This window comes from Otolemur garnettii, unplaced genomic scaffold (assembly GCF_000181295.1).
Source record: "Otolemur garnettii isolate 467f Iridium unplaced genomic scaffold, OtoGar3 scaffold00011, whole genome shotgun sequence".
NCBI classification, from domain to species: Eukaryota; Metazoa; Chordata; class Mammalia; order Primates; family Galagidae; genus Otolemur; species Otolemur garnettii.
The window spans coordinates 32,884,378-32,898,165 of NW_003852406.1; the positions used below are offsets into that span (position 1 = coordinate 32,884,378).

Below are 13,788 nucleotides of genomic sequence, written 5' to 3' on the forward strand. Positions count from 1 at the left end.
ATGTGTATATAATTGTATTGTTTTATTTGTAATACATAGAAATACAATATACTTGTCAATAATAGTACAGAGGAGGTGGATGGGAGCAGAGCTATACTAATATAAGGAATTACAAAATGGCTGAATTATTAAAAAATTGAAAAACGTGGAGACTAGAGGCTGGGTGTGGTGGCTCATGCCTGTAATCCTAGCACTCTGGGAGGCCAGCGGAGGCACAAGGATTTTTTGAGCTTGAGAGTTAATAGAAAATAGAAAAACTAACTGGGCACTGTAGTGGGCATCTGTAGTCCCAGCTACTCAGGAGTACTGAGCAGGAGAATCACTTGAGCCCAGGAGTTTGAGGTTGCTGTGAGCCAGGCTGAAGCCACTTCACTCTAGCCTGGACAACAGAGGGAGACTGTCACAAAAAACAAAAATGGGGAGACTAGAGCTGCTTTGTCTTATTCTTGACTTTATGGAAAATATGAAAACATGCAGCAAAAAAATATAACTCTAGAGTCAGAAAATTTGGGGAGTCTTAGCTTTGAGCAAATTTTAGCAGTTTAAAGTTAGATAAGCTGCTAGCTTCTTTGAGCCTCGGTTTCTTAATTCATCAAATGAGTTTAGTGGTATAAAGTTTAACCTAAGTTCATTGCCCTATTCATTCTTTTGAAGTATTCTAGAAGGTGGAGACTACTGACAGAGAGTGGATTCACGAGTATGTGAGAATCCTCCTTTTTCTATCTCATCCTTCAGCCCCCTCTAGTTTAAAACCTCCCAAGTCCAACTCCAAAGCATCCCTCTCCCTTACCACCCAATGGTCATCCAATTCTTAGCCTCCTAATCCCTCAAGGCAGAAATTATCTCCCCTTAAACTCCCATGGCCCTTCATCAACACATCTTTAATAGCACTTATTATAGTCTTCCTGAAATAACTTGGTTTCATAAACTAGCTTCTCTTTCAGACTGGGTTTGCTGATGGGGGGAAGGTGCCTTGTCTTTCATGTCTGTCCTGTCTTAGCAGATAATAAATATGGTGAATTAAGGAATGCATTCAATCAGCAACACGCCCAGTCTCCTACAGTAACTGTCCATCTCTCCTGCACTTAAAATAATATTTTGTTTTAAAAATGTTGGCTGTAACATATTCAGGTTCTGTCAAGAGTTCTTGCAAATTACAGGCTTGTCCTTTAATTTCCAGAGAGAAGAAAGAAGGAGGAATGCTGTCAAGTTCATAAAAATAGGGACCACCTCAGAAATGTACAAACATACTGACATGATGTGTTTCTTACTTTGGGAGCCTTGGAGTTTTTAGTTCCCCCTTCTTTCTATGTTATTTTGGTTTCCAGATTTCCAGATTGACCACGTATTGTTTCATGATTAAGGTGGAATTGCTGTTGCTCTGGATTACAAAAAAATAGTCTGCAAGCAAGCTGTGCTTCCATTTAAAAGCTCCATTTGCCGCCTCCACAAGCTAGTGGCACTCGAGCTAGTAGCATTTGGATTCTAATAGAAAGGTAAGTTTTAAGTTAATCCCTAGGGAGTAAGCGGTTTTTCAGCTCAGGTTTTCCTCTGGCCTGCTTTGCAATTAATGAAATCTAAGAGGTGGACATGGGTTGGGGTAGAGAATGACCGCCGCAGGGTGGGGCCCAGCACTCCGGGGCGGCGCTGACTCTGACGCCTCCGCCGCGGGGCTGGGGGTGGGGGTGGGGGGTTGTCAGGTTGTCACTTATTGGCCAGCAGAGACCTGGGCTTTGACCAATTGCCGGGAGTCGGGTCGTCATAGCAACGGGGCACGCTAACTTCCAGAGTGTCTTGGTTCTAGGGAGACCTGGTCGCTGGACAGCAGGGCTCGATGGCGCAGAACCTGTACGGTCCCCGAGTCCGGATGGGCAACTGGAACGAAGACATCTACCTGGAGGAGGTATGTGGGGCGTGGCCGAGCGCACCTGCAGCTCGGGGACTCCCAAGCCTTTCCCCCGACTTTGAGCGCCTCGAGTCGTCCCCCTCACCCCGGGGATAGTGGATGCCCTTAAAATCCCACCCTTTTAGAACTTCCAGGGATTCTCATCTGCTGTCCCGAAAACCCAGGTCTCATGGCCCTACTCTGAGCACACTCACTCTCCTTTCTGTGGGTCTCTTCGCTTCCCAGCCCCCGGTACCAAAGGAGGTATCTAGAACCCTGCTAAATTTGCCCTGTCCCTTAAGAGTGTTACGGTCCCCGGGCTGTCCCAGGTGAGGATGCAGGCTCTGAGTAGGAATGCTGCCCTCTCTGTCCCCCTGCACCCCACCCCACTCTGTCGGTGCTGCCTGCGGGGTGTTCTCCTCCCTCGGCTTCCCCGGGCTCAGGACTGGGTCGGGGAAGGGCGGACTTTCGGTCCCAATCCTTGCGCTCTCGAGGGAAGCCTCAGCCGGGACAGCTGCGCTCCAAAAGTTGTCTCTACCTGGAGGAATTATAAGTGATGTCTCTTTTTCTCCCTCTTCCTCTCTCTCTCTTTTTTGTGCCTTTCTTATTTTTCTAAACTTTCCCCAATGAAGTAAAACTACTAAAGTAGTGCTAAAATCTTCCCCACTATTCCCTTTATTATGCTCACCTTTCTTTCCCTATACCAAAATTTTGATTTTTCAACTTGAAGTGTTTCGGAGTTAAAAACTCTCAATAATTTGTACTATCCAGGACTGTTGTTGGCGTTTAGGAGTTCACGCGCTTTTCTCTTTGACCAGGAGAACATGAAAGACTTCTTAGAGAAGCGAGATAAAGGGCAACTTCTCATACAGAAAAGCAGAAGATTAAAAAACAATCTTTTGAGACCGGTAACCTGAAATGCAAACCTTGTTTTCAAAATTCTATCCAATGAAGTGTGAGTGTATGTTAAGCAAGAAAAGAAAAAAATCTCATGCATGAGCTGTCATTTGGAAAAGAACAGGTTGTTTTATTACTCTGAAAGCAACAGTGTTTTAAATTACTTAACACTTCAGAAACATGAGGGAATTCTGCTCTTAATTATGTTTACTTGCATTTTCCAAATAAAGAAAAGAATGAATAAATTTATAAATAAGTAAAATGCTCCTTAGTTGATGGTCAAGAAATTTTCAGTGGATGTTGAATAGATTAGTAGCGAAATCAAGTCATGTGACTCCAGCTTCATTTGGGATTACTGGGGGCTTTGCTTTGGCAAAGGGAAAGGAAGAATGAAGTAAGGGTCTGGGGGAATCCAGTGAAATCCTTACCTACTCAGACGTCAGTCTGAGACGGGAGGAAGGTCTGGCTGAGAGAGGCCTCAGCTGTGGAACTGTGAGGTTTATGTAATACACGCCTATTGAAATTGTAGATGCAGCTTTCTGTATCTCAGGATGGATATATTCACTACGGTGACAAAGTGATGCTTGTAAATCCCCACTACTCTGAGACAGAAGTTGGTGTGTCTCTGAGCGGGGACCTGAGCCTGTGTATGACTCCCGATGAAGTTCAAGCCCATCTGAGTGATGAGTTGGAGCTGCCCTGTGGGCTGAGCGCCGTTCCAACTAAGATCCCGGTCAGCAGAAACACCTTTATCATTTTCAGGTAGAAATTCGTTAATTTTTGGCTCATTTTCATCATCAATGTCTATTTCCACTTGTAGTTTAAGGATTCCCTCGGGGCTGGAGCAGCTGACTGGAGGCAGAGGTTACATGAACATTTTCCATTCTCATCTTCCGTGCTTACTTTGAGAATTACCGTCAAGAGGACTTTACAATCCTTTCTTTCCTTAGCCAGCAGGATAATTGGTCATTTGTGTTCAATTCAACATGCTTAATTCATAAGCATTGGATCTAGGGAATTGAAATTCATATTCTGCCTGGAAGCAAAGTGGGTTTTTCCAATAACATTTCAGGATACTTAAGTTTGTTTGAGTACTTTCATTGTTCTTAATGTTGCTATGTTGTTTTTTACAAGAAAAATATAGAATTGAACACAAGGTGGCACTGGGCAGGCTTTGCTGTTTTAAAATTAACTGTTCATTAAAAATGTGGCTGAAGGCTAGGTACATTAACTCACACCTGTAATCCCAATGCATTGGGAGGCTGAAGTGGGAGAACAGTTTGTGGTGAGGAGCTTAAGACCAGCCTGAGCAATATAGAGAGACTGCCCCTACCTCACCAACTCAAAAAAATGTACTTGAGGAGATTTGGAAAACAAGCAATTCAATCCTTAGAGAATAAACAGAGATATAATCACAATTAAAACTATTTCTAATTCATGATAGTCATGTTCATATTACAAGAATATAGCCAGTCCTTTAAGGTCTTAATTTAGATTTCTTTCCATTTTTTTTTTTTTTTTTTGTGACAGTGTCACTCTGTTGTCCTGGGTAGAGTGCCATGGTGTCATAGCTCACAACAAACTCTTGGGCTCAAGTAATCCTCTTGCCTCAGCCTCCAGAGTAGCTGGGACTGTAGACGCTTACCACAATACCAGGCTAGTTTTTCTACTTTTAGTAGAGATGGGGGTCTAACTCTTGCTCAGGCTGGTTGGGAACTTCTGAGCTCAAGCAATCCACTGCCTCAACCTCCCAGAGTGCTAAGATTATAGGTGTGAGCCACCATGCCCAACCTAATTTAGATTTCTTTTGAATATAGGTAATTTATATTAATACAAATAAAAATCAACCATAACTTCTGTTTCCCAAAAGACTGAGAGAGAAGATTGTATTATATGCCTACAAATATGTTACTGAAACTGGATGAAAAGGGTCCAGCTGCTTATCTCTGTCAGCCAATATGCAGAGGGGTTAGGTCCACCAAACTTTATTTGTTAGAAGGCCAGAATTCTGGAGAACAGTGAGAGTAGCCTTTCCAAGACTGCTCTGTTCTTCCACTTCCAAAACCACAGTTTTATACATAAAAGTTCAAAGTAAAAACCATGTTAATCTTTATCTTAAACAACAATAATTGGCATAACCCAGGACCCAAAACAATATTCCAGTTCAAAGTTAACATTCTAAGTCAATTGCCCTAAACTACTCAAAATACACACTTTTAGGTTAAAACTGAATTTACAAAACAGCAAGAATGGGAGACCAGAGGTGAAGGTCACGGAGGACCCAGACTTACCAGACCAGCTGTGTTGTCTCATCCTGGCCTGAATAACTCCACCTTGTTCTCACTACATGTGCTTTCATTACTTTGGTTCTCTCTAAAGATGTCAATGCACTTGACCAGAATTTCTCAGTATATATTAGTATGACACGCTGAGTCCACTCTAGCCAAAAGCCCACAAAATGGGACGCTCTGCTCTGTGGACTGGCCTTGGTGCAGGGCAGAGATTAGGGTGCCAGCAGGATTTTAAGGCCAAAAGGAAAGATCTTTTATTTAGTTATTTACCAGTGATAGTATATAAATATACATTATCAGAAAAGTCGATTGTAACCAAAATCACATACGTAGAACACAGAGGGACAGAGTGGTTCTAGCAGAGAGTTTACACTATGTCCATTCTCCACTGACAGCTTGGACACAGATGCCACTGGACAAGTCCTCTGGTATGGGCAGTACTTCTGCCTTGGGATAACAGGAGGATTTGAAAACAAAATGGTGAGTCATCACTTTGCATATCTACTTTGGATCAGTGTTTTCTGTTGCCAAAAACAGTCCAACAACTATATATTAAAGCGGACAGAGAGCATGCTAGTCGTGGGATCCATCGCTAATTTCATTATGGTTTTAGCTTCAACATTTCATTTTCACCTGAAGTTTTGGTCCAAGTCTGCCCTTTTCACTTCACAGATTGTAAACTGTAATTCACAGATTACAAAAAATATACCCTCAAAAGCTAACAAGTAGGGGAGAAAACCACTTTGCAGATGTTTACAGTTGACTTTTGCTTACATTTATTCTTTAATCCACTTGAAATTTACTTGGATGAAGGGTTTTATATGAATATTTAAATTTTCCCTAGGCATCTTTTACTCTTGAATAATTATTCCTTTCTGTACTGATATTTGATGCCTTCCTCAGCACACATTAAATTATTACCTAGACTACATGCTGCTTCTCAGCTTTTCATCTTGATCCATTGGACTCTAAATGTCTATTTTTATTCTAAGTACTACAGTGTCCTAATGATTATAGCTTTATAATCTCTCTCTTTCTTTCTCTCTCTCTGAGCTATCGACATGGGCTCCATCACTGATTTCATTATAGCTTCAGCTTCAGCATTTCATTTTCATGGGAAGTTTGGGTTCAAGTCCTTCTCACTCTGTTTGCTGCCCAGGCTAGAGTATAGTGGTGCCATCGTAGCTCACTTGGAGCTCTCACTTGTTTCCCAGGCTGGTCTTGAAGTCTTGAACTCTTGCCCTCAAGCAATCCTCCTGCTTTAGCCTCCTAATGTACTAGGATTACAGGTGTGCACTACCACTCCCACTCTATACGTTTTGATAATACATAGGGCTAGTTGACTCTGGAGGACCTCTGGAGGATAGTGACTCATTTCTGCCTTCCCCACAGCACCTCACAGCACAGCCTTGCACGTGAGAGGTACTTATCAAAAACCTGTCAAAATATACAGACATTACTTCCACGTCAAGGGTGAGGGGGAACCTGGGAAGAGCAGACAAGGAAGTAGCATCTCAGACTTTTCCGCAGTGTGGGGTGGTTTTAGGCAAGGTCACAGGCAGCCAGATACCTTGACATCAATTCCCAGTATGGACATTGACTTCAGAGAAGCGTGGGTCACCCTGGAGGCTCACAAGTGAATTGATATGCACTGTGATAAATTGATATTCAGCTGTGATGATGTCGCTTCGAATATCATCATGGTATTTCATTTCATGCAACATCATTTACATTAGATAAAATATATGTCCTCTGCCCTGACAAAGAGAAAGAGGGGAGCAGAGGGCAGGGAGTGGGAAGGAGAGACAAAGATTGAATTTGCTATTTGGAGCACAGGAAAGTAGTTTGAGGCGCATGTATGTTGGTCTGAGTGTTCTGAGACAGCATTTCTAAGGCAGAGGATAACTGAGCTTTCTCGTACAGTCATCAAGAGCAGGTTTCTGAAAACTGCTGTGTCCTCCTTGCCATTTAGCCAGCTGATAGATCCTTGTTTTGAATAGCTGACTTAGTCATCTGTTTGCTGTTTTCAGCTGTTTTTATCAAGTGACCATAGGACCCTTCTGAAATCATCTAAGAAGTCCTGGCTCCAGGAGGTGTACCTGACAGATGAGGTGTCCTACAGAAACTGCTGGCAGGCTGCCCTCCCCGACCCCCAGCTGCGCCTGGAGCATGAAGGCCTCCCAGTCCCGGTGAGCGCAGCCTGGGAAGACATGGGCACAATTTACTCCTGTCTCTCTCTCTCTTTTTTCATGCATAACTCGAGTTTGGAAGGCACTGGTTTGCTCTGTGGCAGCCTCCTGTAGTAGAGTTCTCAACTCTGGCTGCTCACTAGAGTTACCTAAGCAGCTTCCTAAAAAGTACAGAGACCTAGGCCCTGCCCCTGAGACCAGGTACGGAGCCACTGAGGTGAGGCCATCAGGACCGGGATGTTGCCTGCTTACTTTCAGGCTTTTGTTCAGTAATAATAATAATAATAATTATATATATATATATATAATTATTATATATGAAAATAATTATTATTATTATTTTCAGACAGAGTCTCACTTTACTGCCCTGGATAGAGTGCCATGGCATCATGGCTCACTGCATCCTCAAATTCTTAGGTTTAAGCAATCCTCTTGCGTCAGCTTCCCAAATAGCTGGGACTACAGATGCCCACCATAATGCCCAGCTAGTTTTTCTATTTTTAGTAGAGATGGGATCTCACTCTTGCTCAGGCTGGTCTCCCACTCCTGAGATCAAGCAATTCACCCACCTTGGCTTCCCAGAGTGCTAGGATTACAGGTTCCAGGCCTTTGATGCTAATACTAATTCACCTGTGGGCAGCCACACAGGTGAGGGCAGGTGTCCTGCAGGGCAGGGCCACTGTCCTTGTCACTGCAAGACAGACATTTTCTCAGGACCCTGGGCCCTGTGGGACTGGAGCCTGAGGCACAGCCTGGATGGGAAGGCCGAGGGTCGGGAAGGCCGAGGGTCTCGCAGGCACACAGCATCCCTCCCTGTGTCCAGGGCCAGGGTCTTTCCTAACCATGGGGCATCCAGCAGGCTGAGCGGATGGCTTGTCTGGAGTCACTGCAAGATTTACAGGGTATCTGTGGTCACTACTCACTGTCCAGGGAGTGGCCACTCTGCATCCACCTGTCTCTCCAGTCTGCCAGGTGGAGCTCAGCTTCACAAAGTGCTTCCTCGAAGCATGGAGGACACATGGATGACCCACAATTAAACAGTAAACACATTTTACTCTTCTGCTGTCCTTTGCCAAGCTTTTCTCTCTTGGGAATTCCCTTTTGTTACCATGATTTAAAATGTCAATGCCTCAGTTTCCTTCTCTGTAAATCAGGGATGTTAATAATCCCTCCCTTATGAGGTTTTGTGAAGACTAAATGCTTAATATTAATACATTTAGGGTGCTTGTTAGAAAAGTGCCCAACTCACAGAAGGCACCGGCTTTCCTTGTTGCCATGATTGCTGCTGTTGTTACACTGCTGTCTTCACTGGCATTGTTAGATGAGCGGTGTCCCAGGCACTGGGAGGTCTCTTCTCCAAGGCCTGACGCAGGTCTCTGAGGCTCATGAGTGCAGGGTTTCACATCCACAAAGTGGGGAACCTCCTACTGTCTGAGCCACCTTGCACAGGTCACTGCCAGCCAGGCAGAGAGAGCACCTGGGGGTCGGGGGAGGAACAAGGGGCCACTCAGTAGGAGGGTGCTAGGAATTGGGCTTCGACTGGATGGTTTGGGAGAGAGTCCTGGGAAGTGGGGCTTTGCTCTGCAGTGGATACTGTCAGGAATCAGGGGATAATTCTCTGGTCAGGTGCCTCACTAAATCTTATCTCTAGGAAGGGCAGCTGGAGTGAGGACAAAGCTGTCATTAATACAGACGCATTGGTCACTCAGCTTGCCCCTGAGAGGGGATGGTTGGCATTTTGTGGCTTGGACAGTGCCGTGTTTTGTCTGTGTTTAGATATGATGACGGAGGGGTCTTATTTGTGTCTGGACCCATCTTGGTTGCAGAGTGGCCTTTCCTCATGCAGATAGTCTGTGAAACTGAGTCTGGTCCCAAGGGAATGTGTGAAGGCACAGCTGTGAGTGCCAGGCCAATGCCTGGATGTTGGGACTGCTTTTTTCTTCTCAAACAGCTTTTAGCTTACATGAGTCAGGATTTTGAAATATATTAAAATTTTAAATTTTTAAGTTTTTAAAGAGTCTTTTTTAGAGTCTTTTTCTGTCCACCTAGGCTGGGGTGCTGTGGTGCGAGTGTAGCTCACTGCAACCTTGAACTCCTGGTCTCAAGTGATCCTTCCACCTCAGCCTCCCTTGTAGCCAGGACTATATGCACAAGCACCACACCTGATTAATTTCTAACTTTTTAAATAGAGACAGGTCTCACAGTGGTGCCCTGGCTGGTCTCAAACTCCTAGCCTTAAGTGATCCTCCCACTTCAGTGTCTCAAAGTGCTGAGATTATAGGCATAAACCCAAGATTTTGAAACAGTGTATATATTTTCAGATTATAAACATATGTTTACTTATGAAGAGTCAGGAAAGCACAAAAATAATAACAAAATTACCAGGTGGCACCTGTGGCTTAAAGGAGTAGGGCGCCGGCCCCGGCCCCATATGCCAGAGGTGGCTGGTTCAAACCCAGCCCTAGCCAAAAACTGCAAAAAAAAAAAAAAAAAAAAAAAAAAGAAAAGAAAATTACCAGTGATTTCACCTTCCAGAGAAAGCCATTGTTGTTTATCTTTTTTTTTTTTCTGTGCATATGCCATGGTTTTCTTTCTTTCTTTCTTTTTTTTTTTACAAGATGAGACATCATTAAGATATTTATTTATTTTTCCACTTAATAATACCAATGACATTGTCTCATGTTGGCAAAGTTCTTCTCCAACATAACTCTGAATGATTATTTCATCATATAGATGTCTACAATAATGTACTTAGTCAATCCATTATGGTTTGACTTCTAAATTTGTGTGTGTGTGTATTTATATGTGAGGGCTGTTCATGTGAAATGAAAAATAGTATTAACAATGTCTGGATACTATCCAGACAGTCCTTGTATATAGGCAGAATCACCGGTCACTTAAAGAAGGAGCTACATTCTGAGAAAGCATCACTAGGCGGCTTTGCCAGTGTGAGCACCTGAGGGTCAGTGTGCACAGACCGAGGGGGTGCAGCCTCCCACATGCCTGGCCTGGATGATATTGAGGCCTATTGCTCCCAGGGTACAAGCCTGGACAGCATACAGTAAGTCCCCGAGTTACAAACATCCAGCTTATGTACAATTTGCACCTATGAGCGGAGGCTAAAAGCTTACATCAAATTTAACATAAGAGCAAACCTATAGAACTGATCTCATTCATAACCCGAGGATAGCCTGCAGTGCTATTCTGAATATTGCAGTGGCACATGTTTGAGTATCTAAATGTAGAGAAGGCCCAGTAAAAACATGGCATTAGGATCTGAAGCTCATACACACAGTCCTTTGTTGACTGAAATGCTCTTGTACCATGAATGGCACGTGTGGCTAAGTAGACATGGTTATATATATATATACACACATATATATTTTACTAAATTGCAATAAATATTTAGTACACTTCAAAATTTTTGCCTTTGGGAAATTGGAGGCCTTAATTCAGAATGCTAATAACATATTTTCTTTATCTGTAAAGGCAAATGCAAAAATTCTCATCAATCACTGCCACACAAATCGCGGCCTGGCGGTCCACCGGCATCTTTTTTTAAGGTATTGTAACACAGGTAAAGCTGGCAGGGGGTGGGCAGTGTAAATTTAATCAAAGATGCCCAATTAAAAGTGTATGGCCACTCAGGCACAAAATGTTCTATGCTGATGAAATATCGTCATATAGAACTTTGATGGTGTGGAAAACCCTATTAGAGAGAAACCCCATTATTCTTGTACAAAAGTCCTTCCTTCCTTCTCCTAACAGCCTCTTGTGGGATCCTGCCTGACTAATCCTCGCCTAAACAGGGTGAAACCTCCCTGCAAGCATGTCCCCATGGCTTCATACAGCAGTCTGTTTCTCTAGGTGCTTTTGTGAAGAGACTGACAGCTTTCACACCAGAATTAATTCTTTCTTGCTCCAGCACCTATTTTGGGAAGGAAGTGGAAGTTGTAGCTCACACATATCTGGATTCACACAAAGTTGAAAAACCAAAGAACCACTGGATGCTGGTTACCAGGAATCCCAGGAACGACGCGTCCACCATGCTGGACCTGCCCAAGCCACCAGTGGAGGACACTCGAGCCGTGGAGCAAGCCATGGGCCTTAATGAGCAGTAACAAACCTGGTACACGTGTGGTCTCTTGGGCCCTGCTCTCTGCAAATGTAGTCTTAAAAGAAACTGAACCTTGGTCAGGCCTTGAGCTATTTTAAAGTAAGGTATAGAACTCTTTGAGAACTGTATTAAAACAAAAGCTGTATTAAGATTATAGAATTTGTGGTGGGAGTCTAGGGCTGAACTCCTTACGTGTGGGGAATAAATAGCATTTGAAAGTGATGAATGATGGCCCTTTGTTAAGAACCAAATTCTGAAGAACTCAGTTTCTTCTACCTCAATCTTTCATACTAACAGCTTCTTTGAGAACTGTGTGTGTGTGTTTTAAAGTTCAATGTTAAAGTTATTGCATAATGTCTGTGTAATAAAGCTATAAGAACTATATTGAATTTTTGGCACCCCCGTTTTTTCCTTAACTCTGTACAATGAACCAAAAAAATCAACCGTGTGTAGCCGTAAATTGTGGCCTTACCTGGAATTAAAAATTCCTCTCTCCTCTTGTAAACCGTCCTGTTTTGGTTTCTACCTCTGACTTGGGAGGTCAGGACCTCTACCCGACTGGTAACCTGGTATCTTATAATGGTGTTCACTGCAGACCCTTTATCTCTACGCTGTCCTTGAAACTGGCACAGTACTTGTGGTGCCCCTGTGCTTAGAAAGTTTCTGGCAAAGTAAATAAACATATATATATCTTTCCATTTATTTGTTCACCAGGTCATTCCTCATGGAGTTCCTGTGATGTGTAAGGGTTTAGAATGGGGCCAACCCTGGAGATACAGGTAAGGAGTGAGGTTGGTTCACAAACCAATGAGCTGAAATCAGTGCCTCAGCCCCAGGTCATGTGGGTGTGCTCTAGTCGGAGCAGCTGCAGGGGCCAAGAGTGGCCCGCCTCAGGGATGCAGGCATTTCCCACTGAGCTCTGCAGGGTTTGGGGCAGTGGTTCCTTCCTAGGAACTTTAACAGTTAGGGATGCCTGGGCCCCAGCCCAGAAATTCTGATTTGATGGTCTGGGGTGTGGCTTGGGCATCAGCTTTGTCAGTGTTCTTTGCTGTGTTCCCGCGTGCAGGCAAGGTGGAGACCCACTGTGAGGGGCAGAGAGGGAAATACCACATTTTGCCATGCACTATGTGCTCCCCTGTGTAATACCCAGCTATCATTTTTGGCCCAAACTTTCAGGAAAAAACACTTTGTTTTTATTTCAAATTTTTATTTGTTTATATTTAGGTACTTGTTTTTTGTACTATAAAGGAATTTTAGCATTTATTGTTTAGCATAGAGTTACTTTGAATGCATCAGCATAATAAGAGAAAAACACTTATATAGATACGGGATTACCACTCCTGTATCAATATAATGGGAAATCTTTATTGTTCCCTCAAAAAAATGGGCAAAAGTGCGCATTATATACGGCAAAATACAGTAGTGGCTCCTTAAGGGCCTTTATTCCAACTCCAAACTTAGGACGGTCAGAACAGGCTTTCCCCAGCAGCTCTGGGCCGGCTGCACATTGTAATCGTCTTAACATGGAAAAATCCGGCTGCCCAGGCTGTGCTCTGGGTCATTCAATCAGAATTTGGGGGTGGGGCTTCAAAAAAAATACAGATGTGTGTGCCCACCTCCAGAGAATGCATTTAATTGGTTTGGAGTGGAGACCAGGTATTAGTGTTTTTACAACTGGCTAGTTTATTTTAGTGTGCAGCTGCGGTGGAGAGCCTCTGGCTTAGCTGAGAGCAGAGCTGGGTTTGCCTGTGCGACTCCGAAGGGCAAAACCAGGACTGGCGGTGGGCGATTTGGGCTCCATCTGGGTGGGGAAAGACATTCTGTAGTGGCTCCAACTATCTGCACCAATTCGGGCTCACAGAGATCTTTCTGATCTCCTCAGGCATCATGATCCTTCTTGAATGATCCGTCATGTAGTGAGGGTTGTAGTACCGCCAGGAATGAGCCCCGCCCGCCAACTTTGCCCAGGCTCTGTCGGCGACTGCCACCGCCGGTGGGTGCGGTGCGTCATTTTAATGAGCACGTTGAATCAGAGAGGTTAAGATATGGAAAAGAAATCCCGTGCATCTCAGAAGAGATGAAACACACTCACCCACCAGGAAGTGGGCACTTCCGAATTGAGAGCCCTCTCGCACACACCACCCTTGTCACGCTGCCGCCCGGGTCCGTTATACACCTTACAAAATTAGAAAAGAATTTCACCCCGCTCTGGGACTGGACTGAGTCTAGCTGATTGCTGTTTCCTGTGTCCTGAGGAATATCTGTGAAGTGAATGAGTGAGCATTCCTCCTCTCACAGAAGAGTCCCGGGCTTGCTCACGGTCATACGCAGAAGAGCTGAGGCAAGTTCTACTCAGGAATAAATGCGTTCTTACCTTCAAGGCTTCCACTGGGGAGAGGATTAGCGGGA

The 13,788-nt window shown here is 44.0% G+C and overlaps 1 protein-coding gene across 1 annotated transcript; it reads left to right on the forward strand.

The window, feature by feature from the left end:
• Positions 1–1,819: 1,819 nt before the first annotated feature.
• CFAP161 (cilia and flagella associated protein 161) lies at positions 1,820–11,383 on the forward strand. The gene is made up of 7 exons (XM_012801822.2): positions 1,820–1,903; positions 2,704–2,793; positions 3,312–3,544; positions 5,469–5,553; positions 7,104–7,262; positions 10,752–10,825; positions 11,188–11,383. Exons 1-7 carry the CDS (start codon positions 1,835–1,837, stop codon positions 11,381–11,383), a joined length of 906 nt encoding a protein of 301 aa, XP_012657276.1. The 5' UTR covers positions 1,820–1,834.
• Positions 11,384–13,788: the final 2,405 nt, after the last annotated feature.